The sequence below is a fragment of the Puma concolor genome, chromosome C2 (genome assembly GCF_028749965.1).
Source record: "Puma concolor isolate L17-30 chromosome C2, mPumCon1.1.hap2, whole genome shotgun sequence".
NCBI lineage: Eukaryota > Metazoa > Chordata > Mammalia > Carnivora > Felidae > Puma > Puma concolor.
Genome location: NC_141675.1, coordinates 87,669,133 through 87,695,397, shown reverse-complemented (window position 1 = coordinate 87,695,397; position 26,265 = coordinate 87,669,133). Strand labels below are relative to the sequence as shown.

The 26,265-nt window shown below is 38.7% G+C and overlaps 1 protein-coding gene across 2 annotated transcripts in view; it reads right to left on the bottom strand.

Annotated features, from left to right (window-relative positions):
- Window positions 1-26,265, bottom strand: part of RNF168 (ring finger protein 168) — a 46,954-nt gene that overhangs the window by 16,353 nt on the left and 4,336 nt on the right. The window contains exons 1-5 of one of the 2 annotated variants that reach the window (XM_025913851.2): window positions 25,780-26,138; window positions 25,110-25,446; window positions 8,951-9,027; window positions 6,385-6,564; window positions 3,476-3,597 (exon numbers count right to left, since the gene is read on the bottom strand). In XM_025913851.2, coding sequence (XP_025769636.1) covers window positions 3,476-3,597; window positions 6,385-6,564; window positions 8,951-9,027; window positions 25,110-25,410 — 680 coding nt within the window. In that variant the 5' untranslated portion in view covers window positions 25,411-25,446; window positions 25,780-26,138. Of the gene's footprint in view, window positions 1-3,475; window positions 3,598-6,384; window positions 6,565-8,950; window positions 9,028-25,109; window positions 25,447-25,779; window positions 26,139-26,265 lie in introns of those variants that run through there. The other variant, XM_086675110.1, reaches the window with a different exon arrangement.

Sequence of the window (26,265 nt, the reverse complement as noted above, 5' to 3'; positions counted from 1 at the left end):
TGGTAAACAGCAGGCCACCCTTGTGTTTTCCCAGTCTTAACAGGATATGATTTCAATTTTCTACCATGAAGTATGATATCTGATATAAATTTTCTAGTAGATATCCTGTAACAGGTTAAGTTTCTTCCTATTCCTACTTCATTAAGAATTATCATTCCCTTTCTCTCTAAAAAATAAACATTAAAAAAATGATCATTCCCATGCTTTTCATATTTAAAGTTAATAGCTTAACATTAATTCATTTTCTTTTTCTTGGTATTAAATATGTTTAATATCTTTAATAATTCTATTACTTCTAAATCTTCCACAAAAGGGCATTGTAGTTCTTCAGTTTATTGTAAATGCACCTTAAAAAAAAAAAAAGCCAACCTTAATGTTGAAGCTGTAATACAAATTTTTAATTACTGGCACTATACTACAAAACAAAGTAAAGAACATCTTATTTAAATAAAACAAGGATAATATTTCACTGGGGAATATATCCAACACATTTTTTCTCTATATATCTACATCCAATAGTGGTATTTTATAGGCTAATTTAAAAACAAATGCAAATTTTAAAAAGATAAATGAGAGCCATGTTTTTCTCAGGAATACTATTATACACATACCACATAGGTTGTTTTTACAGCAAATACTAGTTTGCCAAACTTCAAGGGCAAAACTCTTAAGTCATGAGTTTGGTAGTGTCCACCTAGTTGTTTCTTACTGCCCTGGAGATTCTGTTGGTGGGTAATGTTAAGAAATCATCTTGTTGCTACCATTTCCCTTCTTACAGGTGACTCCACTGTGATAGAATATTCATCTCCTTAAGATGCAAGGCCTAGCAAAAAGCCTCCCACAAATCCACTGGATGTCACAATGTTCTGTTTGAAAAATTCTGTTGCTTCCAGGTGCTGCCGTATTTGCTCATTTCTTAATCTTTTCACTTTGTTTACATCTTTTTCAACTCTCTTCCAGTCAATCTGCACATAGCCACTGTGACCGGCAATCTGAAGAAGGCAGCTACCACGTACTACAGCTGCTGCAAGCTCTCCAACTTTCTGGAACAAAAGTCTTGCACACCTTGGGAATGGGGGTTCCGGGTCGCCATGGTACTGCCAGCGGCCAGCTATGGAGGTGGTCCCTGCCCATCCCCATTAATTCATGTTCTAATATTAGGCCAGCAATGTATTCCTGGCATTATCATTTTGAGTGTATTTTCAGCTTTTCTTCTTATTTTCTGATATGGCATTTAAAGTTTTCTAAATATTACTTTAGCCATCTCCCAAAAGTTTTGATGTATATAATACTTTCAGTCCTATTATTTCCACCAAGATTTATTCTTTTTTTCTAAGTAGGCTTCATGCCTTGTGCAGAGCCCAGCACAGGGCTTTAACTCACAACCCTGAGATCAAGACTTGGATGCTTAACCAACCAAGCCACCCAGGCACCTCCCATCGAAATTTATTCTTTAACTAAAATGAGTTACTTAGCAGTTTTTCTTAATTTTCACACTTGTGTAGCCTTTTTGCTAATCATTTGACATCTGAGATGAAATCCATATAACATAAAATTAACCATTTTTTTCCTTTAAAAAAATGTTTTTTAGTGTTCATTTATTTTTGGTGAGAGAGAGGGAGAGAGGGAGGGATCAGGGGAGGGGCAGAGAGAGAGGGAGACACAGAATCTGAAGCAGGCTCCAGGCTCTGAACTGTCAGCACAGAGCCCGATGTGGGGCTCTAACCCACAAACTGCGAGATCATGACCTGAATCAAAGTCAGACACTTACCTGACTGAGCCACCCAGGTGCCCCTAAAATTAATCATTTTGAAGTATACAATTCAGTGGCGTTTTAGTATGTTCACAAAGTTGTACAACCATCACCTCTATTTAGTTCCAAAACATTTTCATCATCCCCAAAGGAAATCATATATATGTTAAGCAGTAACTCCCCATTCCCAGCTTTCCCCAGGCCCTGGCAACTTTTAACCTGCTGTCTCTACAGATTTACCTACTCTAGCTATTTCATATAAATAAAGTCATATAACAGGCAGCCCTTTTTGTCTGGCTTCTTTCATGTAGCATGTTTCTGAGGTTTATTCATGTCACAGCATGTATCAGTAGGTGACTCCTTTTTAGGGCTGAATAATATTCCACTGCGTGGATTATACCACATTTTGTTTATCCATTCATCCCTCAGTGGACATTTGTGTTGTTTCCATCCTTTGGCTGTTTGAAGTACTGACTGAAACATTTGTGTGTAAGTATTTGTTTGAATTCCTGTTTTCAATTCTTTTGAGTACATGGGTAGGAGTGGAACTGCTGAGTCATATGGTAATTCTGTTTAATTTTCTGAGCAACTGCCAAATCGCACCATTTTATATTCCCACCAATAATGTACAAGATTCCAATTTCTCTAATCCTTGCCAACACTTACTATTTTCATTTTTTTGGTTTACAGACATCCTAGTGAATGTGAGATGGTATCTCACTGTGGTTTGATTTGCATGACTTACGATCTTGGGCATCTTTTCATATGCTTATTGGCCATATGCACATCACTGGAATAATGTCCATTCATGTCCTTTGCTCATTTTGAAATGGGAATGTCTGTCTTTTGTTAAGTTATATTAAGAATTCTTTACATATTCTAGGGGTGCCTGGGTGGCTCAGTGGGTTAAGCGTCTGACTTCGGCTCAGTTTATGATCTCACAGTTCGTGAGTTTGAGCCCTATGTCGGGCTCTGTGCTGACAGTTCAGAGCCTGGAGCCTGCTTCAGATTCTGTGTCTCCCTCTCTCTCTGCCCCTCCCCTGCTCGCTCTCTGTCTGTCTGTCTCTCTCTCTCAAAAATAAATAAATACTAAAAACAAACAAACAAAAGACTTGCATGCTCTACTAACTGAGCCAGCCAGGTGCCCCTATTTTTAAAGTCTAGATTGTGGTTCTTTAACTCTTCCAATTGTTAATTACTATGGGAAAACTTATATCCTCGTAAAATCATCAACTCTACCTACTACTGGAGGGGCACTGTGAGGAGACTAAATCACTCTACTACTGACTACCTGACTCATGCTTTTTGTATAATAGGGAAGAAATATAATGCATAGACTGGGGAAAAGAGGGTAGGGGAATGACCTAGATGCCAAGTTACAACCTCCTTCAGTAAGGATGACCTTATATAAGACCAGCTTTTTCTTATCTGAATCTAGACCAGGAGAAAAGGGAATCCAACTGGTTAATTTTGAGAAAATGGGAACATGAAAATCCTGAAAAATCAAGATAAAGAAGACTTCGTACCTCTCTTCGTGCTAGCCAGGTGTCTAAGCTATGTGAGTAGCAGCCTTATTTTCACTTTACATCAATCTCACACCATCTGGAGAGTTTTCACAGATTTCATGGACTGAATTTTATTTATCAGTGGACTATATGAACAAAAACATCAGCATACAGTAAGTGATCAATAAATAGTTGATAAATAGTCATGTTCACTTACTTCTGAATATCTCCAGTGTTTGTTTGTTTGTTCTTACTCTTCTTTTGAGACTTGGTTGTGACTGTATCAGATTTTCTGGAATTCAAGGGAGAAGTCAAGACACTTCCGTCACAGAAATTGTTCTTCAACAAGAGAAAAAGCATAACAGATATTATTTTTAAAATTATAATAAAATAAGCTATTATTTTGACTACTTCAGACTCCACAACAAAATTTTTCAGGAATTATGCACACATTTAAATTCTACATATCCTTCGAATAATAGTGACCATGCAAAAATTAGTATAAACAAGATTCAATCCATCTAAATTGGTCTACATTAATTGCATTTTTACTCTACATTAAAAGCACAAAGGGCATGATATTACTAATATCCATTTTTCTAATGAATGGCTTCATATAATTATAGCTACCTTAATCTATAGAGGAAAATTGTGGCTATGCCTGGAATATAAGCTAATTTTATGTAAAGATAATTTCATTGGGGATTTAAGAACATACCAATATCATAAATATTTACTTGCTGTTACCAGTCTCATAATATTCTTACTACACTACTGGAAAAATTAATATAATTGGTGGTGGTAGACATTTGGTTTTGGACCGCAAACTTTTCCAAGTAAACCCAAGAATTTTTTAATTTTTTTTAATGTCATTTTTGAGACAGAGAGACAGGGCGTGAGCAGGGGAAGGATACAGAGGGAGACACAGAATCTGAAGCAGGTTCCAGGCTCTGAGCTATCAGCACAGAGCCTGATGTGGGGCTTGAACCCCCAAACCATGAGATCATGACCTGAGCCGAAGTCAGATTCTTTTTTTTTTTTTTTTTTTACATTTTATTTATTTTTTTGATAGAGAGAGAGAGAGAGAGAGAGAGAGAGAGAGAGAGAGAGAGACAGAGCACAAGTTGGGGAGGGGCAGAGAGAGACGGAGACACAGAATCTGAAGCAGGCTCTGAGCTGCCAGCACAGAGCCCGATGCGGGGCTCAAACTCACAAACCGTGAGATCATGACCTGAGCCGAAGTCGGACGCTTAACAGAATAAGCCACCCAGGTGCCCCCAAAGTCAGATTCCGACAGAGCCACTCAGGCACCCCAAGAATTCTTCTAAAATATCAACAGCTCCACTCTTACAATCCCTGTTAAAAACAAGAGGGATCAGAACAAGATTCTTAAAAGACAGGTAAAGATAACCCCAGATTCTCCTCTTTGATGTATTTTCTTACTGATCTCATTTGTTATTCTCCTGGTCAATGTCTTTTATTTAATTTCCTAATTATGTACATTTTTAAAACTATTCTACTATAATTTTAAAAGAAAAAATATATTAAAAAGAGTATATAATCTAAAACTTGGATACACTAATAGGGCACCTGGGTGGCTCAGCCCAGGAAGTATCTGACTTCGGCTGAGTTTGAGGCCCGCATTAGGCTTTCTGCTGTCACAGCAGAGCCTGCTTCAGATCCTCTGTCCCCCACCCTCTGCCCCTCCTCCACTCACGCTCTCTCTCAAAAATTAATAAACATTTTAAAAAATAAAATAAAACTTGGGTACATTATTATGAACAGTGGGCCTCTCAAAAAAAAAAATCGCAGTTCTGGATATACTTCTTTTTGGTAATTATATTTTAGGATATTTGTTGTTTGAAAGCAGAAGAATTGTTTTTAGAGGCTCTGAAACCCAAAGGCACATCCGACTTCCCTAGATGCCTCTGGGAATGGTACTCCCTAAATCCTATCCCCAGAGATTCTGATTCAGTAGATTTAGAAACGGTATGGGAATTTGTATTTTATTTATTTTTTTTTCAACGTTTATTTTTATTTATTTTTGGGACAGAGAGAGACAGAGCATGAACGGGGGAGGGGCAGAGAGAGAGGGAGACACAGAATCGGAAACAGGCTCCAGGCTCTGAGCCATCAGCCCAGAGCCCGACGTGGGGCCCGAACTCACGGACCGCGAGATCGTGACCCGGCTGAAGTCGGACGCTTAACCGACTGCGCCACCCAGGCGCCCCAAGGGAATTTGTATTTTAAAAGAACCCCAAACGAATTCTGCCACCTTCTTTCAAATCACTAGATCTCACTGTACCCTCAGGTCTTACAGTATGGTTTTATCATCTTTTCTTCTATTCATTTTTCCTAAGGCAATAATTTAACTACAGCAAGGTAATAAAATTCATGTCTACTATAGTATTTAAAGCTTTAATGTGCTTCACTCCCAAAAAGTGATTTACATCCATAGAATGGAATATTCTGCCACTCTTAAAAAAAAAAATTACATAAGACTGTGTAGTTACACTGGGGCACCTGGGTGCCTCAGTGTCAGTTGGTTAAGTGTCTGACTTCATTTCAGGTCATGATCTCACAGTTCATGAGTTTGAGCCCCACATCGGGCTCTGTGCTGACAGCTCAGAGCCTGGAGCCTGCTTCAGATTCTGTTTCCCTCTCTCTTTGCCCCTCCCTCACTTGCACTCTGTGTGTCTCTTTCTCAAAAATAAACATTAAAAAAATTAAAAATAAAAAGACTGTGTAGTTACATAAAATCTCTAAGACATATCAAGTGAAAAAAGACAAAAAGAACAGTGTGCTTGATACATCCTTTTTAGGTGAATAAGAAAAAATAATAAACTGTTAATAGTGCTAACCTCTGGGGAAAGAGACTGATGGAACAGGAATGGGAATATAGATGTGGAAGGGGAGAGAGCAAGCTTTCCTATATATTCTGAATTTACTAACATACCAGGAAGAATACTTCAATCAGAGCAAATATATAACAACATGCAAAAAAACAAAAACAAAAAAAACGTGTTTTGCTTTTAAGTAGAGCAAATGTCAGAAAAACTCCCTCAGATCTTTGAAAACCATGCAAAGCAACAGGAACGTACTTCAAAGTACTCTCCTAAAACCTACAATATTAATGCTTAGCTTTCTTGCTAGTTCTTCATCACTTTTCAGTTGTTCTTCCATCTCTCTTCGCCTCTTTTCTGCCTGTTGTTTTTCCTCCTCTTCTTCCTCTGCCAATAATCTCTGTATGTATGCTTCGCTGGCTTTGTTTTCTTCTTCCTCACTGGCTCGTCGCTCTGCTTCCACCTTAAAAAAATAATTAATAAAGAACACTTCTCTGAACTTTTGATTATACTTGCAATATTTCTCTTTTCTTAACAGCAATTCTTTTTTTCTTTTCTAGAGAGAGAGAGTACAAGCTGGGGAGAGGGGCAGAGAGAGGGAGAGAATCTTGAGCAAGCTCCTGTCTCAGAGCATGGCAAAAGACAAGAACAGACATTTCACTCCCCAAAAATTATAAAAATGTCCCTTAATTATATGAAAAGATAATCTTTCTCATAATAAGAGAAATAACAATTAAATCTACACTGAAATAGGACTTCCAGCTTCCAGTAATGATAGAGCAAAACACTGGTAGAAGATATCTTCCAACAAAAACCGACTTTAAAACCTGGACATTACACTGGGGCACCTGGGTGGCTCAGCTGGTTAAGTGTCAACTTCAGCTCAGGTCATGATCTCACAGTTTAAGCCCTGCATCAGGCTCTGTGCTGAAAGCTCAGAGCCTGGAGCCTGCTTTGGATTCTGTGTCTCCCCTCTCTCTCTGGCCCTTCCCCACTTGTGCTTTGTCTCCCTTCCTCTCTCAAAAATAAACAAACATTAAAAACAAAAAACAAAAAACAAAAAACCTGGGCATGATAAGCAATTACCGAAGGAACTGGAGAGTGAACATAATCAGACAAACTGCTCCTCCTGGCTTCAAGCCTAGAGCTGACATAATCTGACACTGGTGGAAACTGACCCCACACTAAGTGGAGTCACTTGATATTCTAAAAGGTTCAGAGAGAATTTACTGGGGAAAAGATGCTCGTTACAATACACGGGGGTAGAATATACAATATCTGTATGAGTAAAAAAATGAATCTCAACTCCACTTCATGTCATACTCAAAAACTAATGGAATTGATTATATATCAAAACATAAGAACTAAAACAAATTCCAGAAGAAATTTTTGTGACCTTGGGTTAAGCAAAGTTATCGAGCTACATACCTAAAATAAGTAAATTTTCCTATACTGAAATTTACCATAGATAAATTCTACCTCAACAAAGCTTTTTTTTTTAAAGAAACACTATGCCAATACCATTCTCATACATCAGATTAGCAAAAATTCAAAAGCCTGAAGTACTCTATTTTTCTTTCAAAATTTTTAACGTTTATTTATTTTTGAGAGAGAGAGAGCCCACACGAGAGTGGGGGAGGGGCAGAAAGAGAAAGGGAGACACAGAATTTGAAGCAGGCTACAGGCTCTGAGCTCTCAGCACAGAGCCCAATGCAGGTCTCAAACTCATGAACTGTGAGATCATGACCTGAGCCAAAGAAAGCCTGACAGTACTCTGTTGACAAGTGTGTTTCTAAACAGGTACTCTCATTGGGAATACAAAATGTACCCCAATCAAAGAGAATTTGACAGTTCTAACAAATCTATATATCATTTACCTTTTAACCTGGCAATCTCATATGTAGAAATTTGCCCTGAAGATATACTTCTAATAATATTAAAATATACATGCACAGTATTGCAGTACTATATGTAATTAGAAAATATATAGTATGCAATATTTAATAAATGAGCGGTTATATATATGTTTACTCTTATAAAAGATACCAAAGGAAGGATAAACTACACAGTGATAAAATTAGTTATCTACAAGGTGGGTGGACACAGGGTGGATAAGATACAGGAGGGAGTTATTCTGAGAGTAACTTTTATGTAATTTTTATGTTTGGGTGCGTGTTAATATTCTACACATTCAGGGGCACCTGGGTGGCTCAGTCAGTTAAGCATCTGACTTCGGTTCAGGTCAGGATCTTGCAGTTCATGGGTTCAAGCCCCGTGTCAGGCTCTATGCTGACAGCTCAGAGCCTGGAGCCTGCTTCAGATTCTGTGTCTCCCTCTTTCTCTGCCCCCTCCTGCTCACGTGCACGTGCTCTTTCACAAAAATAAATATTAAAAAAAAATTATTTTTAAGATAAGGAAGGGAAAATGAAAAAAAAAATCACTATCACATAAGAGTACCAATTATATATAAATAAAAGCTACTTTCTACCTATTTTAAACATGTAAAAAATAAAGCTTTTAAAGTACACTAAAATTAATTTTATTACAATATATATTATTTACATAGGCACATAAAACTGTATGTAAAATCTAAACTTGAAAACACAGCAGAGAATTTTTCCAAAAAAGAATAACCATTTAGGGCACCTGGGTGGCTCAGTTGGTTAAATGCCCGACTCTTGGTTTGGGCTCAGGTCATGATCTCATGGTTTGTTAAGATCGAGCCACATGTTGGGCTCCACGCTGACAGCCTAGAGCCTGTATGGGATATTCTCTCTCTCTGCTCCTCCCTCTCTCTCAAAGTAAATAAATAAACTTAAAAACAAAAAAGGTAACTATTTAGCACCTACCTTGCTTATCTCCTCTTCATATTCTCTTCTCAATTCCCCAGGTTTACTTAATAAGCGAACTGGCTGATAGTCATCAACTGTTAGAGATCAAGGAAGAAAACAATGTTATAGGCAACAAAGAATTTTATGGCTAGCTTTGGTCTTTCATTAAACCTATATTAACCTGAAAATGTGATATTAAATGTACAATTATTAACAGTTATAGCAGTATCTTCTCTACAGAATTCCATTTTAAAAGAAAAGTCCATAGATTTTCTGGTTCAAAATGGCACATAAGTACATATACTTAACTCCTGTCCTAGAATCTGTTAAAATAACAGTGAAAGCAGTTTTAAAAAGTAATCCTACAACAGCAAAGAGATTAGGGGAAGGGTCCATCAGTAAAAAAGAAACTTTAATAAATTTCTACAAAATGGGAGGCCGATATAAAAGAGGTGACTTATATAGCAGAATGAAGAAAAATGCAACCCTTGGAAGTGCGAGACCTGCCCCATATACCTGAAAGGCAGCTCAGGCTCAAAACCACAACGCATAATAGAGACCAGAATGAATGAGTGTAGGACAGGAAATTCAAAGTTTATAATCTGTTAAATCAGAATACTTGGTTGGTAGGCATTTCTTCCTAGATATTAAGTGTACATATCACAAACAAAAGTTATTTTTTAAAGAAACTAAATTGTCTGGACAGAGCCAGTGCAGCTAATATGAGAGGTGATGACCAAGAGCACAGCCCTCTAAAATTTGGCACTCAGGGACAGCAAAGCATAATGGCCAGGTTTAACCTCAAACATTATCTGCCAGTCACCAATGCCAATGTATGCACAAGGAGTTTTATTCTAGGGCCTCATTTTTAAATATGAAAGCAAAACCAAGAATCATCAGACATTTCAAACAAATCTACAGGACTACGGAAACACTAAGATGCAAAGAAGGAAAAAATAATCTTGAGTTGAATCCAGAAAAAGAGAACACAACTGCTTATTTACAGGGGCAGCTGTTACTCAACTCCAGCTGACTACTGCCACCAGGAAACTTAGGTCTGTCTTTGTTATATTTTCTGATTTTTTCAAGACAATCCAGAAATCTATATGTTAGTGTAAAATCTCTAAATTTTAAATGTTGGCACTGAATGGGTAACAGAAAACATGTCTGTAGCCTTTACATGGCTTGCAGGCCAGTAGTTTGCAAATTCTGCAACAGAGGAACTAAAAACAGTAATGCAACTCCATTACCAGTAGCAAAGAAGTATACTAAATTCTTATTTTAGCTGCTGACGAGGATTCATCTGAGACAATACAGTGGGAAATACAGGAGAGAGAAGTGTAAGGCTCCTGAAAAATTAGTAGGGGTTATAGACAAAGCGCAAGAAGCCAGGAGGGACAGCACTTTAATTATAGCATTTCTAATAAAGGAGACACGGTATGTGTAGAGAGGTAGTGTCATATCAGATGTGACAGCTTAGGTGGTGGGCACACTTTTTCTGTAAAGGGCAAGATAATAAATATTTTATGCTTTGTGGGCAATGCAGCCTTTGTTGCAGTAATTCAACTCTTGCCACTGTTAGCGCAAAAGGAATCATTGACATAGATGAGTACAGTGCCTCTGTTCTAAAAACACTTCATTTACAAAAAGAGATGTGGGCCAAATTTGGCCTGTGGATGACAAAGTTCTCAGAAATGGTGTGTGTGTGTGCGCACATAAGCGCACATGTGCGGTGGTGTGGTGAACATTAAACAAGTGTAGGCAACTGGAAAAGGAAAACTGTTTCCTTTTATCATTAAAGGAGTTCACTTAATAAAGAATAAAAATAGCCAGAATATTATGAAAATTAAAAGACAACCCATAGAATGGAGGAAAATATTTGCAAATCATAGATCTGATAAGGCATTAATATAGAGAATATACAAAGAACTCCAACAGCTGAACAACACAAAACAAGCTCAGTTAAAAACATGGGCAAAGGACTTCAACAGATTTTTTTTTTTCCAAAAAATATGCAAATGGCCAACAAGCACATTAAAAGATGCTCAATATCACTAGTCATTAGGGAAATGCAAATCAAAACCACAAAGAGATACCACTTCATACCCAGTAGGGTGGCTATTATAAAACAAAATAGTAAGTGTTGACAAGCAGATGGGGAAACTGAAATCCTGGTGCACTGCTGGTGGAAATGTAAAATGGTACAGCCCCTATGGAAAACAATATGGTGGTTGCTCAAAAGAATTAAACAGAATTACCATAGGACCGAGGAATTCCTTTCTGGGTACACAGTCAAAAGGGTTGAAAGCAGGAACTCAGATACTTGTACACCAATGTTCACGGCAACATTATTCACAACAGCCAAAAGTGGAAGTAATCCAAGCATTTATCAACAGATAAATGGATAAAATGTGGTAAATACATACAGTGGAATATTACTGTCATAAAATGGAAACCAATTCTGATACATGCTATAACAAGGATGAACCATGAAGATACTATGCTAAGTGAAATGAGTCAGACACAATAGGACAAACACCCACTATAATGTTACTTACACAAGATACCTGGAGTACTCAAATCTGACATAAGTAGAATGGTGGATGCCAGGGGTTAGAGGAAGGGGGAATTGGGGAATTATTGTTTAATGGGTACAGTTTCAATTGGAGAAGATGAAAAAGTTCTAGAGATGGATGATGGTGATGGTTGCACACCAATGTGACTGTACTCAATGCTGCTGAACTGTACACTTAAAAATAATTAAAATGGTAAATTTTGTTATCTGTATTTTACCACAAAAAAAAAAACCAAAAAAACAAAAAAAAACCCAGTAACAAGAAGAAGCAAAACTTCTGTTAAAAAGAAAACCACGGAATGATGGCTTGTTTCCTTCCACTTAGAGAGTCTCATGCTCTTTGTGGTCATTTTGTAGAATAAAGACCATCTTGGATAATCACCCATTGTTAATCTTGTGTGGCAACACTGGATTTTCACTTAAAGATTTAAAATGGCTTTTCAGGGAGCACCTGGATGGCTCAGTCGGTAGAGTGTCCAACTCGACTTTGGCTCAGGTCATAATCCCAGGGTGGTGGGATCAAGACCCATGTGGGGCTCTGTGCTGAGTGTGGAGCTTGCTTGAGATTCTCTCTCTCTCTCCCTCTTCCCCCTCTTCCCTGCTTGTGTGCTCTCTCCCTCCTCTAAAATAAAATAATAAATAAATAATAAATAAATAAATAAATAATAGTAAAATGGCTTTGGAATAAACACAAAAAAAGAAAAGAAAAAAGAAAAACACAGAGGAGCCATAATGGAGCCACTAAAGGCCCCACATCAGTAAATCAAGATTTAATATCTAACCTAACTTCAGCTTCAACCCCCTCAAACGTAACCTTTAACTACCCAAACTGTAATTTCCTGTAAGCAGTATCCTGAGAGACCCCTTCCTTCTTAGGAGGACAACTTTGCCTAAACACTGCAGTCCTTGCTAATAAATTGTGGTGTTCTTTAAAATTTTTTTAATGCTTATTTTTTATTGAGAGAGAGAGAGTGCACATGCATGAGAACACGCAGGGGAGGGGCAGAGAGAGAGAGGGAGACACAGAATCTGAAGCAGGCTCCAGGCTCTGAGCTGTCAGCATAGAGCCCAATACAGGGCTTGAACTCAGACGGTGAAATCATGACCTAAGCAGATTTCAGACGCTTAACCGACTGAGCCACCCAGGCATCCCTGGTTTGTTTGTTTGTTTGTTTGTTTGTTTAATGCCTCTTCTCTGCCTTTCCTTTCCTGCAGCTCAGTGGAGCTCTCCACTGTTGGTTAGATGAGATGCTGCCTGATTCATGAATCATTTAATAAAGTCAGTTAGATCTTCAAATTTACTTGGTTAAATTTTTTTAAATGCTTCTGTATGATGACAAACATCACAAAATTAAAAACAAACAACAAACTGGGAGAAGTTATTTGCAAATACATAAATCAATAGAGATTTAATGTCCAGAATATAACAAGAACTTTTACAGATTAAGAAAAAACACTACATTAATGGACAAAGAAACATACAATTTACAAAAGATGCTTAACTACTCTATAGTAAGCAGAGAGAACTGTAATTTAAAAAACAAAACAAAACAGAGGTGCCTGGGTGGCTCAGTCGATTAGGTGTCTGACTTCAGCTCAGGTCATGCATGATCTCACGGTTTGCAGGTTCGAACCCCTCATCAGGGTGTCTGCTGTCAGCTCTCTCTGCCCCTCCCCAACTTGTGCATGCTCCCTCTCTCAAAAAGAGGGAAAAAAACCCCAGGCAACTACTGAGACTTTTAAAGTTTACTTATTTGTATACAAGGTAAATCTAAACTGAGATCAGTAACTTTCTCAACCAAAGACACAACAAATTAAAATTGTCATAATAGGCTTCTAATGTCCAGGTGCAATTACTTACTATTTCTTAGTTTCTAAATATATGACGAATTTGAAAAAAAATCAGTTTTATGAGCTAAAACTAGACTATGACAGTCAATTTTTGCCAACTTATCAACACTATGCAATTTTGGTTAACTCAAATTTCTGTTGTGACGCACTCAAATGTTCCCACTGCACTTAATATTGCTGTCTTACAGTGAGTGTTCTTCCTGAGCAGCCAAGATTCATTAAAGGAATTTTATCCCCATACTCTTTATTTTGAAAGAAAAATCCACATTAATCAAAGAACTGAATGTCCAATACTGGACCAAACCCAAAAATCATAATAAACCTAACGAACAATTAATTAAGCTGTTTATACAAATATTTTTTCATCACTCTATTTGACTCTGCTTACATCTTCATGGAAATAAAGTTTTCTTCTCCTAATTAAATTTGCTCAGCCAATCTTCCTCTGAAGCCTGTAGGGTTCCTTGACTCTTCCTAGTTTCTAGTGGTTTACCAGCAATCTCCAGTGTTCACTGGCTTGTAGATGCGTCATTCCAACTCTCTGTCCTCACACAGTGTTCTCACTGTGGGTTTACTGTGTGTCTGTCTCTGTGTGCAAATTTTCCCTTTTAGAGAGGACACCAGTCATAATGGATTAGGACCCACACTAACGACCTTAACTTGACTACCTCTATAGACACTATTTCCAAATAAGGTCTGAAGCATTAGGGGCCAGGACTTCAACATATCTTTTGAGGAGACACAATTCAACATATAACAATGTGTAAATTGTCCTCACTGAAAAACTATAAAACATTACTGAGAGAAATTAAAGAAGACCCAAATAAAGGGAGAAAGAGACTATTTTCATGGGTGCAAGGGCTCTACGTTAAGATGTCAATTCTCCCCAAACTGATCTAAAAATTCAACACAACCCAAATCAACTCCCACTATGCTTTTGGTAGAAACTGACAGGTTGATTAAAATCTACATGAAAATAGAAAGGAGCTAGAATATCCAAACATGAAAAATAATTATAAAGTTGGAGAATTATCACTACGTGACTTCAAGACTTTCTATATAGCCACAGTAATCAACAGTGTGAGATTTTTTTTTCTTATAAAGTCTTTTCTAAAACTTTTCTAATGTTTATTTATTTTTGAGAGAGAGAAAGCAAGAGGGAGAGAGATAGAGAGGGAGAGGGGCAGAGAGAGAGGGAGACACAGGATCCGAAGCAGGCTCTGCGCTGACAGCAGAGTCCAATCCAGGGCTTGAACTCATGAATCGTGAGATCATGACCTGGTGCTGAAGTTGGACCCTTAACCGACTGACTGAGCACCTAGGTGCCCCTCAGCAGTGTAATTTTAACATTAAAATCAACAAATCAACCAAACAGGCTTGTAAGAAAAGTCTTTTCAACAAAGGTACAGGAGTAAGTGAAATTCACACAGGAAAAAATTAACCTCAACCCCTATCTCACACAACATTCACAACATTTAGAATGGTCCATAGACCTAAACAGAAAAGCTAAAACTATAAAGCTTTTATTTATTTATTAACGTTTATTTATTTTTGAGAGACAGAGAGAAACAGAGCAGGAGCGGTGGAGGGGCAGAGAGAGGGAGATACAGAATCCAAAGTAGGCTCTAGGCTCTGAGCTGTCAGCACAGAGTCCTATGTGGGGTTTGAAGCCACGAACTGTGAGATCACGACCTGAGCCAAAGCTGGACACTTAACCAACTGAGCCACCCAGGTGTCCCTAAAACTATAAAGCTTTTAGAAAAAACATAGAAATATTTTTATATTACTACAGAAGATAAAGTTTTTCAGAACACAGAAAGTAATAATCATAAAAGGAAAAGTTTATTAATTAGACTTCATGAAAATTAAAAATTTTAGCTCAACAGGGCACCTAGCTGGTTGATTCAGTGCAGTATGCAACTCTTGATCTCAAGGCTGTGAGTGGAGCCCCACATTAGGTGTAGAGTTTACCTTAAAAAATAGATAAATAAAATCTTTAAAAAATTTTTTCAGCTCATCAAGAAGACACCATTAAGAAAATGAATAAGCAAGACACAGCCTGTAAGAAAATATTCACAAAACAACTTGCAAAGTACTGGTATCCAAAATATATAAAGAACTCCTACAACTTAATAATACAAAGATAAACCTGAGGCAAAAAATTCAGACAGACACTTAATAATGGAAGATATATAAATCATCCATAAACAATGAAGATTCAACATCACTAGTCACCAGGAAAATGCTAATTAAAACTACAATGAGATACGACTATAAATCTATCAGTACGGTTAGATAGGTAACACCAAATATTGATGAGCATGTTGTAAATGAACTAAACGTGTCACCTCCTAAATTCTATGTTGAAACTTTAATCCAACTAGATAGTATTTGGAGGTAGAAACTTTGGGAAGTAATTAGGTCAGAAGCGTAGACTCCTCCTGACTGGGATTAGTGCCCTTACAGGAGGCTAATAAACTTAGCTAGCTTTCCACCAGGTAAAGCCATGACCAAGAAGAGGGCTCCCACAAAGAACTAACTCAGACAGTAACTTGATCTTAGACCTCCTAGCTTCCAGAACTGTAAAAAAAATAGATTTCTGTTTAAGCCACCTCGTCTATATACTTCGTTATAGCAGCCCAAACTAAGACAGATGTGCAGAAACCAGAATTTGCAAACATTGTTGCTGGTATTAGACAATAATACAACCATTCTGGAAAATGATAGTTTTTTATATAACTAAGCATATACCTACTCTAAGCAATTTTACTCCTAAGTATTTACCCAAGAAAAAATGAAAACATATGACCACAAAAAAAAAAAAAACTATTATAAGAATCTTCACAGCAACTTTTTTTTAAAATTTTTAAAAAATATTTATTCATTTTTGGAAGACAGAGAGAGACACAGCACAAGCAGGGGTGGGCGGAGAGAGAGGCAGACACAGAATCCAAAGCAGGTTCCAGGCTCCAAGCTATCAGCACAGAGCCTGACACGGGGCTCCAACTCATGAACCACAAGATCATGACCTGAGCCGATGTCGGACGTTCAACTGACAGAGCCAAGCAGGCGCCCCTTTTTTTTTCTTTTTTTTTTCTTTTTTTTTTTTTTTAATAACAGCAACTTTATTCATAAGAGCCAAAACCTGGAAACAGCTGGGACACCATAAACTGGAGAACCACCAACAAAGTATAATACAGTCAAATGGTAGAATGATATTTAAAAATAAAAAGAAATCGGGGTGCCTGGGTGGCTCATTTGGTTAAATGTCTGACTTTAGCGCAGGTTGTGATCTCATAGCTCGTGAGTTCGAGCCCCACATCAGGCTCTGTGCTGGCAGCTCAGAGCCTGGAGCCTGCTTTGGATTCTGTGTCTCCCTCTCTCTTTGCACCAATCCCGCTCACACACTGTCTCTGTCTCTCTCAAAAATAAGCAAACATTAAAAAACAAAAATTTTTTTAAATAAAAAGAAATAAATTACTAGTACCCACAACAAAGATGAATCTCAAATATTATTATACTAAGTAAAAGAATCTTACACTAAAGAATATACAGGGCATGATTACTACTGTGGGTTGAATTGTATCCCCCAAAAAGATATGTTGAAATTCTAATCCCTGTACTCAGAATGGGACCTTATTGGGAAATACTTGTTGTAAACATAATTGAGTTCATACTGGAGTAGGGTGGGCCCTTAATAAAGGAGAGGGACACAGAGAAGAGACAGCAATGTGAAGATAGACACAGCAGGAGAATGCCATATGACTATGGAGGCAGAGATTGGAGTTGTGCAGCAGTAAGCCAAGGAATACCACGGACTGTCAACAACACCCAGAAACTAAAAGAAAGGCATGTAACAGATTCCCCTCTAGAGCCTTCAAGAGAACACGTGCCTGTTGACATCTTGATTTTGGGCCTTTCAGCCTCCAGAACTGTGGGAAAATAAATTTGTTAAGCCACCCAGTTTGTGGTACTTTGTTATGTCAACTCTTGTACATTAACAGAATTCCATTTATACGAAGTTCTGGAAAAGGCAAAACTCATCTATGGTGAGGAAAAATAAAAACACTGGTTGACTTGAGGGTAGGGGAAAGATTAACTGGAAAGGACATGACAGTACTTTCAAGGGTAATGGTAATATTCTGTATTTTTACAAGGGTTCATGTTACAAAAGGTTATACCTATGTGAACACTCAATGAAGGTACGATTAAGATTTGCACATTACAAGGGCACCTGGGTGGTTCAGTCGGTTAAGGATCCCGCTCTTGGTTTCAGCTCAGGTCATGATCTCACGGTTCATGAGTTTGAGCGCTACATCAGGCTCTGTGCTGACAGTGCAGAGCCTGCTTGGGATTCTCTCTTTCCCTCTCTCTCTCTCTCTCTCTGCCCCTCCCCTGCTCTCTCTCTCTTAAAATAAATAAATGAACTTAAAAAAAAAAAGACTTGCATATTATATGTAAATTAATATTAAAAGAAAAGTTATGGGGCGCCTGGGTGGCGCAGTCGGTTAAGCGTCCAACTTCAGCCAGGTCACGATCTCGCGGTCCGTGAGTTCGAGCCCTGCGTCAGGCTCTGGGCTGATGGCTCGGAGCTTGGAGCCTGTTTCCGATGCTGTATCTCCCTCTCTCTCTGCCCGTCCCCCGTTCATGCTCTGTTTCTCTCTGTCCCAAAAATAAAATAAAAAACGTTGAAAAAAAAAAATTAAAAAAAAAAATAAATAAATAAAAGTTATAAGCTAACATTGATCTTCAAAATATGTATGCTTACATATTTAAGAGAAAGTGAAATAAATGAAAAAATAAAAAAGACTGACATGAATAGATGAAAGAGCAGTGACACAGTAAAATATTCTCATATCTGGTTACGGGTACATGAAAGTTCACTATAAAATGCTTTCAACTTTTTTATATGTTTAAAATCTTTCATAATAAAATGCTGAAAATAGTAAGTATACTACCAAAATTTCTTTGAGAAAAAATAAAAGGAAGAAAGACCAAATGTTGGCAAGAATGTGGTGCAACTACAACTCTCATACACTACTGGCAGGAGTATAAATTGGTAAAAGCCACTTTGGAAAACTGGCAATATCTCCTAAGGCTTACCCTACCTGTAACACCCACCAAGGGGTAGTCTTAGGCTTTACTAAACATTCAGACTCCAAAAATGACCACAGGACCACATTTGGCATCAATCTAACAACATGAGAGCAAGGAAGCCAGATATCCTTTCTCCACAGCAGCAAACATTTCTTATGGCAACAATACAGGCATAGGCTCCCCAGAAGGAACATGCTCAGTTACAATGGTCACTATGCTAGAGGAGCACAAAGCACAATATCCCAATCAGTATTTGTAATTCCCTCCAACAGGGAAGCAATTTGTCAATTAGGGATAATTTTTCTCATTAAGCAACGTTGCCTACTAAACATTAACATTCTTATCCTCAGGTTTAGGGGAAACAAAACTAGAAATTTAATCAAAGGATGGATTCTCATCTAGCACGGAAAGGATTTATTTTCACTCATACTCTGTGGCCCCGAATTCCATTCTTTTGCACTCTCCCAAAAATAAATATTAAAAAAATATGTAAGTATAAAAATACTCATGGTAGCACTATTCATAACAGCCTAAAATGCCTAATGTCAATGGACATAAAATTTTTCATTGCTTTTACTATTTAATATCCACACAACATAGTACCATACAGCAAAGAAAATAAAGAAACCCCAATCACATGGACCAATCTCACCAATATAATGGTGAGCTAAAGATACAAGGGGATTCCTTTTTTTAAAAAAAATTTTTTTAACATTTATTTATTTTTGAGAGAGCATGAGCGGGGGACACAGAATTCAAAGCAGGCTCCCGGCTCTGAGCTGTCGGCACAGAGCCCGATGCAGGGCTGTAACTCACGAACACGAGATCATGACCTGAGCCAAAGTCGGGAGCTTAACTGACTGAGCCACCCATGCACCCCAAGATTCCTTTTTTTTTTTAAAGTACGCTTCACGCCCAGCACGGAGCCCAACGTGGGGCTTGAACTTATGACCCTGACATCAAGACCTGAACTGAGATCAAAAGTCAGACACTTAACTGACTGAGCCACCCAGGCACCCCACAAGATACCATTTTTTAAAAGTTCAGAAATAGGTAAAAGCAATCTACGGTGTTACACATCACAATAGTAGTTACAGGAATGGTGAGCGAACAGAGACTGCAAGGGGGCCACAAGGAGGACTTAGGAGTTTTGGGAAAGTTCTAGGTCTTGACCGGAATGCTGGTTACATATACATTTTCACTGAAAAGTCACTGAACTGCAAATTTATGATTTATATACTTTTGTATATACATTTCAAAAAAATTTACATGAAAAACAAAGAAAGATCAGCTTCCAGAACAGTAAAGTAAAGATCTGCAGACCTGTTTTTCAATCGGAGAAAGGTATAAATCACTGGTCATATAAAATGCCTTGAAATTGCCCTAAGAGCATACAGCAAAGAAATACTTCCAAAAATTTTTTACTATATCTCAGTAAGAAAAGTGAGAATCTGTGGCACTTGAGCCATATAAGAGGGAGGCTGTGCCAAGGCAGGGCTCCCAGTCTCCCCAGCTCCTGGTGAAGAGCCACAGCAACCCTCCAGGAGGAACAAACTGCCAGCATTTATCCTTTCCAGCTCACTGTTGCAGAGACTGAATTCCAGGTGAGTGGACCTGAGAGACTGTGGGCTACCTTCCTCTATTCACTTCCCACTCACAGCAGGGAAACATGACCCCAGGCACAGCAGGTAGAGAATACTAGGGCCCCATCACCCTCATCACAACTCACTCATAGGGCAAAGGTTCTAGGGCAGGCAAGCCAAGACTGGAGGCTACTATGTCTGCCTACTAGCCTATTCACAAAGAGAGAAGTAAGCCATCGTGTCTGCTTCCTGCTCTAGAGCAGTGACTCAGATTTTTGCCCAGGGAAAGAGGCAGGCCGTAAGAACCGAGAGCTCCAAAGATCTCCCTCAAAGAAAATGACTCTATATAGAAGAGAATGTGGAGAATTTCAAGCATAAGGGCATTCTTGAAAATAACATCAGTTTTAGTGGTAAAGCACTTAAGGCTGATGGAGTGCTGCCAACAAAATGGCAGAACAGGCAATTCCAAGCTCTCATCCCTCCACAAAAACATTAAAAAACAAGCAGAAACTATCAGCGCCAATATTGTCAGAACTCTGGAAAACAATCAAAGGTTAACAGCAGCCAAGAAAATGATGAACCAAGAAAAAGGCAACTTCAAAATAGTAGGAAAGTTTTGTGGCAGTTTTACTCTCTCCCCACCTCCTCCTCAGTACAGTGGCAGTCTTGAAGAAGGAAACCCACATTCTCAGAATGGGACACTGGTCCCTGGTTCTGGAGGAGGTGCAGCAGACCCAAGGCAAGACACATGTTTGGAAGACATGTGAGAAGACTCCGAACTTTCACCTTGGGCTGATCCCTAGGCTCAGTATAAGCCTGGCTAAGTGCTGAAGGTCCAAACTTCATCTTGGTCTGATCCCTAGGCTCAGTATAAGCCTGGCTAAGTGTTGAAGGACCATCTTGGCACTGAGCCCATGTTCCAAGACAAAAAGGCACTTTTTTGTTTCATTTCTTTTTGTTGTTGTTTTTTAGCTCCTGAAATTCAAGGAAATCTGTCAAAACACTAAGTGAGCACAAGTTAAGGCACAGAGACTTAGGTGACCATACACAAGGAGGTATAGTCCTTGCAAAAATAGTTTGGGAAAGTTAGCAAACCAATGAACTGTTACAGCTTTCAACAATAAAAAAAAAAAAAAAAAGAAGGTAAACTCTGGGGAAAGGGAAGAATCTGACTTTCAGGGTCACCATACTGTAATATTCAAATGCCCAATATCCTAAAACAAATAAACAAACAAACAAAAAACACAAGGCATACAAGGAAACAAGAAAGAGTATGGATGATTCATAGGAACAAAATAAATTAACAGAAACCATTCTTGGGGAAGTCCCGACATCAGACTTACTAGTTAAAAACTTTAAAACAGCCATCTTATCAACAAATGGCCCTAGGAATGCTGGATATCCACATGTAAAAAAAAAATGAAATTAAACCCTTACCCTGTATCATATAAAAAAACTTAACTCAAAGCAGATTAAAGACCTAAAACTATAAAGTTCCTAGAAGAAAACAGGGAAAAAACTCCATGATATTGAAACTTAGCAATGATTTGTTGGATATGACACCAAACCACAAACAACAAAAGCAAAAATAGACATATAGGACTATATCAAACTACATAATCAGAGTGAAATGGCAACCTATGGAATGGGAGAAAATATTTGCAAATCATACCTGATAAGGAGTTAACATCCAGAATAAATAAAGAACACCATCAACTCAACAACAAAAAATAAATAAACCAATTAAAAATAAGCAAAGGACTAGAATAAACATCTCTCCACAGAAGATATACAAATGGCCAATAAACACATGAAAAGATGTTCAACATCATCAGTCATTAGGGAAATGAAAATCAAAACCACAATGAGATAGCATCTCATACTCATTAGGATGGCTTTATCTAAAAAAAAAAAAAAAAAAAAAAAACAGAAAGTAAGAGTAACAAAGTGTTGACAAGAATGTGGAAAAACGAAGGGGGGGGATTAAAAAAAAAAAAAAGAATGTGGAAAAACGAAAGAGTCCTTGCATACTGCTGGTGGGAATGTAAAACAGTGCAGTTGCTATGGAAAAGAGTATGGCAGTTCCTCAAAAAAAATCCATATAGTTAGCATATGACCCAGCAATTCCTTTCTGGGTACATACTCAAAGGAGTTGAAAGCAAGAACTTAAAAAATATTTGTATCCAATGTTCACAGCAGCATTACTCACAACAGCCAAAAGGTAGAAGTAACCCAAGTGTCCACTGATGAATAAACAAAATGTGGTAAATACATTCAATGGAATATTATTTAGCCATAGAAAGGACTGAAATTCTAACACATGCTACAACATGGATGAACACTGAAGACATTTAAGTGAAATAAACCAGATACAAAAGGACAAATACTTACTATGATATCTAAAATGGTCAAATTCAGAGACAGAAAGTAGAATTATGGTTAAAAGGACTGGAAGGAGAAGGAACTGGGGAGTTATTGTTTAATGGGTATGGAGTTTCAGTTTGGGAAGATGAAACTGGTCTGGAGATGGACGGTGGTGATGGTTGTAAACCAGTGTGACCGTACTTAACGGCACTGAAGTGTACACTTAAAAACAACAGGAATCGGGAGCACTTGGGTGGCTCAGCTGGTTGGGTGTCTGACTTTGGCTCAGGTCACGATCTCACAGTTGGTGAGTTTGAGCCCCACATCAGGCTTACTGCTGTCAGCCTGTCAGCGCAGAGCCCACTTCAGATCCTGTTCCCCTCTCTCAGCCCCTCCTCTGCTTGTGTTCCCTCAAAAATAAATCTTAAAAAAAAAAAAAGTGGGAATTGTAAATTTTGTTATGCATACTTTACCACAATTAAAAAGACACAGATACTAAGATACCACTTCACACCTACTAGGATGGCTATTTAAAAAAACAACCAAAAAACCAGAAAATAAGTGTTGGTGAGGATGTGGAGAAATTGGAACCATTATACACTGCAGGTGGGAATGCAAAATGGCACAGCACCAGGGAAAAGTTTAGCAGTTCGTCAAAAAGCTAAACGTAGAATTACTATATGATCCAGCACTTCCACTCCTTGGTACGTACATAAAAGAACTGGAAAGAGATTCAAATACTTATACATGAATATTCATATCAGCACTACTTCAAATAGACAAAAAGTGAAAACAACTCAAATGTCCATCAGTGGATGAAGGGATAAACAAAATATAATCCATAAAATGAAAAATTATTCAGATCTAAAAAGGAATGAAATACTGATATATGTCACAACTGTGAATCACCTTGGAAACATTTAACTGAAAGAAGCCAGGCACAACAGATCATATATTGTATGAATGCATTTATATGAAATATCTAGAACAAGCAAATTCATAGAGACAGAGTAAATAAAAACTGGGGGTGGAGGGGTAGGGAAGGAGAAGAATGTAGGGTTTTTGCTTAATGGTTAAAGAATCTGGGTGATGACAATGTTTATAGCAGCACTATCAACAACAGCCAAAGTATGGAAACAGCCCAAACGTCCATTGATGGATGAATGGATAAAGAAAATGTGGTATATATACACAGTGGAGTATTACTCAGCAATCAAAAAGAATGAAATCTTGTCATTTGCAACTATGTGGATGGAACTAGAGGGTATTATGCTAAGTGAAATTAGCCAGTCAGAGAAAGACAAATATCATATGACTTCACTCATATGAGGAATTTAAGATACAAAACAGATGAACATAAAGGAAGGGAAGCAAAAATAATATAAAAACAGGGAGGGGGACAAAACAGAAGAGACTCTTAAATATAGAGAACTAGAGGGGTTGTGGGAGGGGGGGGATGGGCTAAACGGGTAAGGGGCATTAAGGAATCTAGTCCTGAAATCATTGTTGCACTAGATGCTAACTCGAATGTAAATTAAACAATAAATAAATTAAAAAAAAAAAGAATCTGGGTGATGAAAAACCGGAAACATAGTGGTGATGGTTATACACTGTGAAGACAATTTATGCCATTGACCTGTAACTTAAAATGGTTAAAATGGCAAATTTTATGCTATATATATTTTACCACAACTTTGAAAAAACTGATAATAAAATACCAAAACCACTTCACTGTACACTTTCTTTTTAAGTGTTTATTGTCTGGGTTTTTTTGTTTTTTGTTTTGTAATCTCTACACCCAACAAGGGGCTCAAACTCATGACCTCAAGAGTTGAGAGTCACAGCCGCAATCTCTATACCCAACAAGGGGCTTGAACTCATGACCTCGAGAGTCGCACCCTCTTCCCACTGAGCCAGCCAGATGCCCCAGAACTGTACGATGTAAATGTATCAAGTCTATGTGAATATCTCAATAAAGCTGTTTTAATAAAGTGTAACTACTGTTGAAAACATCATTAAAATGGCAAATTTGTTATACATATTTACCACAATAAAGGTTAACTCCCCCCAAACAAGGCAAGTACACCAGAGCACAGGCACCTTATTCAAAGCCTAGACAAGAAACTGCATGGCTTATTGATCACCTAAGTGTGCTAGCGTCAAATGTTCAGCTTGGGGCACACAGCTGCTGAGTCTACAGGGTGGAGAGCTTTAAATAAAAATGACTGATCTAGATGGAACTGGTCAATGAAAGCTATTTTATTAGGTTGCATGCTTAAGAGAGGAATTAAATGGAGATGTACAGTCAAGCAGGCTAAAGAAAATACATGAAAGTAAAACAATCAGCACTACAGCAATCCAGTACCTTCTACACTTCTTATGTTGCTGTACTGACTACTGCTGATCTGTGGATATTTATGTAACTTTCACACGACTGAAGGCTTTTGTGGGCCATTCTTGTGGGTTTGTTTGTTTCTTTGTTTTCATTTTTAACACCAATTGAACGCAGCCTGGGCATTATTACAATGAACACAATCTTGCTATAGACTTCAATCAACATTTTGGGGCCCATGCAACCCAAACCGGGGAGAAAAAAATTAGACAAATATTAGTCGGTTTCTTTTTAATCCTTTTCTCAAATGGATTAGTGGTAATTCACTTAAAGAATTTTGAGTTTCACACAACAAACACGCTGGGTTTTACTCACCGATCTCCTCTGATTCCTGCCCAGAGACTCTAAGCTTGCATTCCTTTGGATAGTGTTTTTGGATTATCTCCCACAGTTCCATGTTGACAAGAGAATTTCTTCGGGTGTGATACCGGGTCCACGAAGAGACCCGGCGGCGACAGAAAGGACAGCATAAACTTGCCTTTTCGACAGTCGATTGGAAGCAGGGATTACAGAGCGTGTGGTTACAAGGCAGTGTTATGGGCTCAATTAGGATTTCCACACAGATGCGGCACTGACATTCCGACAAGGAAGGGATGGCGTTTTGAGTCACAGCCATTTTAATATGCTAACAAGGCATATTCAGCATCAGTACCTGAAAGAGAAAGAATCTCATTTCCGTCCCAACTACGGAGAAAGAGAATTAACAGTTTTGTGTTTAAATATTTTGCCCAGCTGCGTATCAGAATTCAGAGACTGGGAACATCACACAGCGTCCCGAAATAAAAAGGCACCCTGTGATCCAGGTAAACAGTACTACCCTGGAAGGCGGCGTATTTGTCCATGTTTCAGACAAACGTCGGGTAAGGAAAGGAACGTTTTCGTCGGGAAACCTAGACATTAACCCAACCTTTGTGAGGGCTGACTGTGGGCTCCAGCTCTCCCGCGCGGCGGGAGGTACGCGCCCAATTGCCCTCCTCCCTCTTACCAGCTGAGGACGCTCCCTTAGCTCAGCACAGCCAAGCCCGAGACCGCCCAGGCGCGAAGGTACGGGGCCTCAACTCCGAGGAACGCCGTTTCCGCCCAGACGCCGGGCTGCGCGGGAGTAGGACTTCCGTTTTACCGTTGCTGTGGGGGCAACACGCGAGACCCCACGTTCCAGCTTTCGTGCACCGGGAGCGGTTTCCCAGCGCTCTGAACCCACACTCCCCTTTCCTCGGTCAGCCAAAAAGCCTAATCTTTGCAGTCGTGCTGTAGCAACCCGACGAGGGCTGGTGACGTCACAACTGCTCACCCAAACGGGCCCTCCCACCCAGAGAACAGCCCTAGAGCGGACACATCTGACGTTCGGCTGGGTGGGACTTCCGGGTCCTGTGCGCGCTTCCCGCCCAGTCCCGCTCCCTTCGGCCCCGCAGAGGGTCCGCCCCTTGCGTTGCAGTCCCTTTCGCTACAGCGGGAGCGAAGACCTACCATC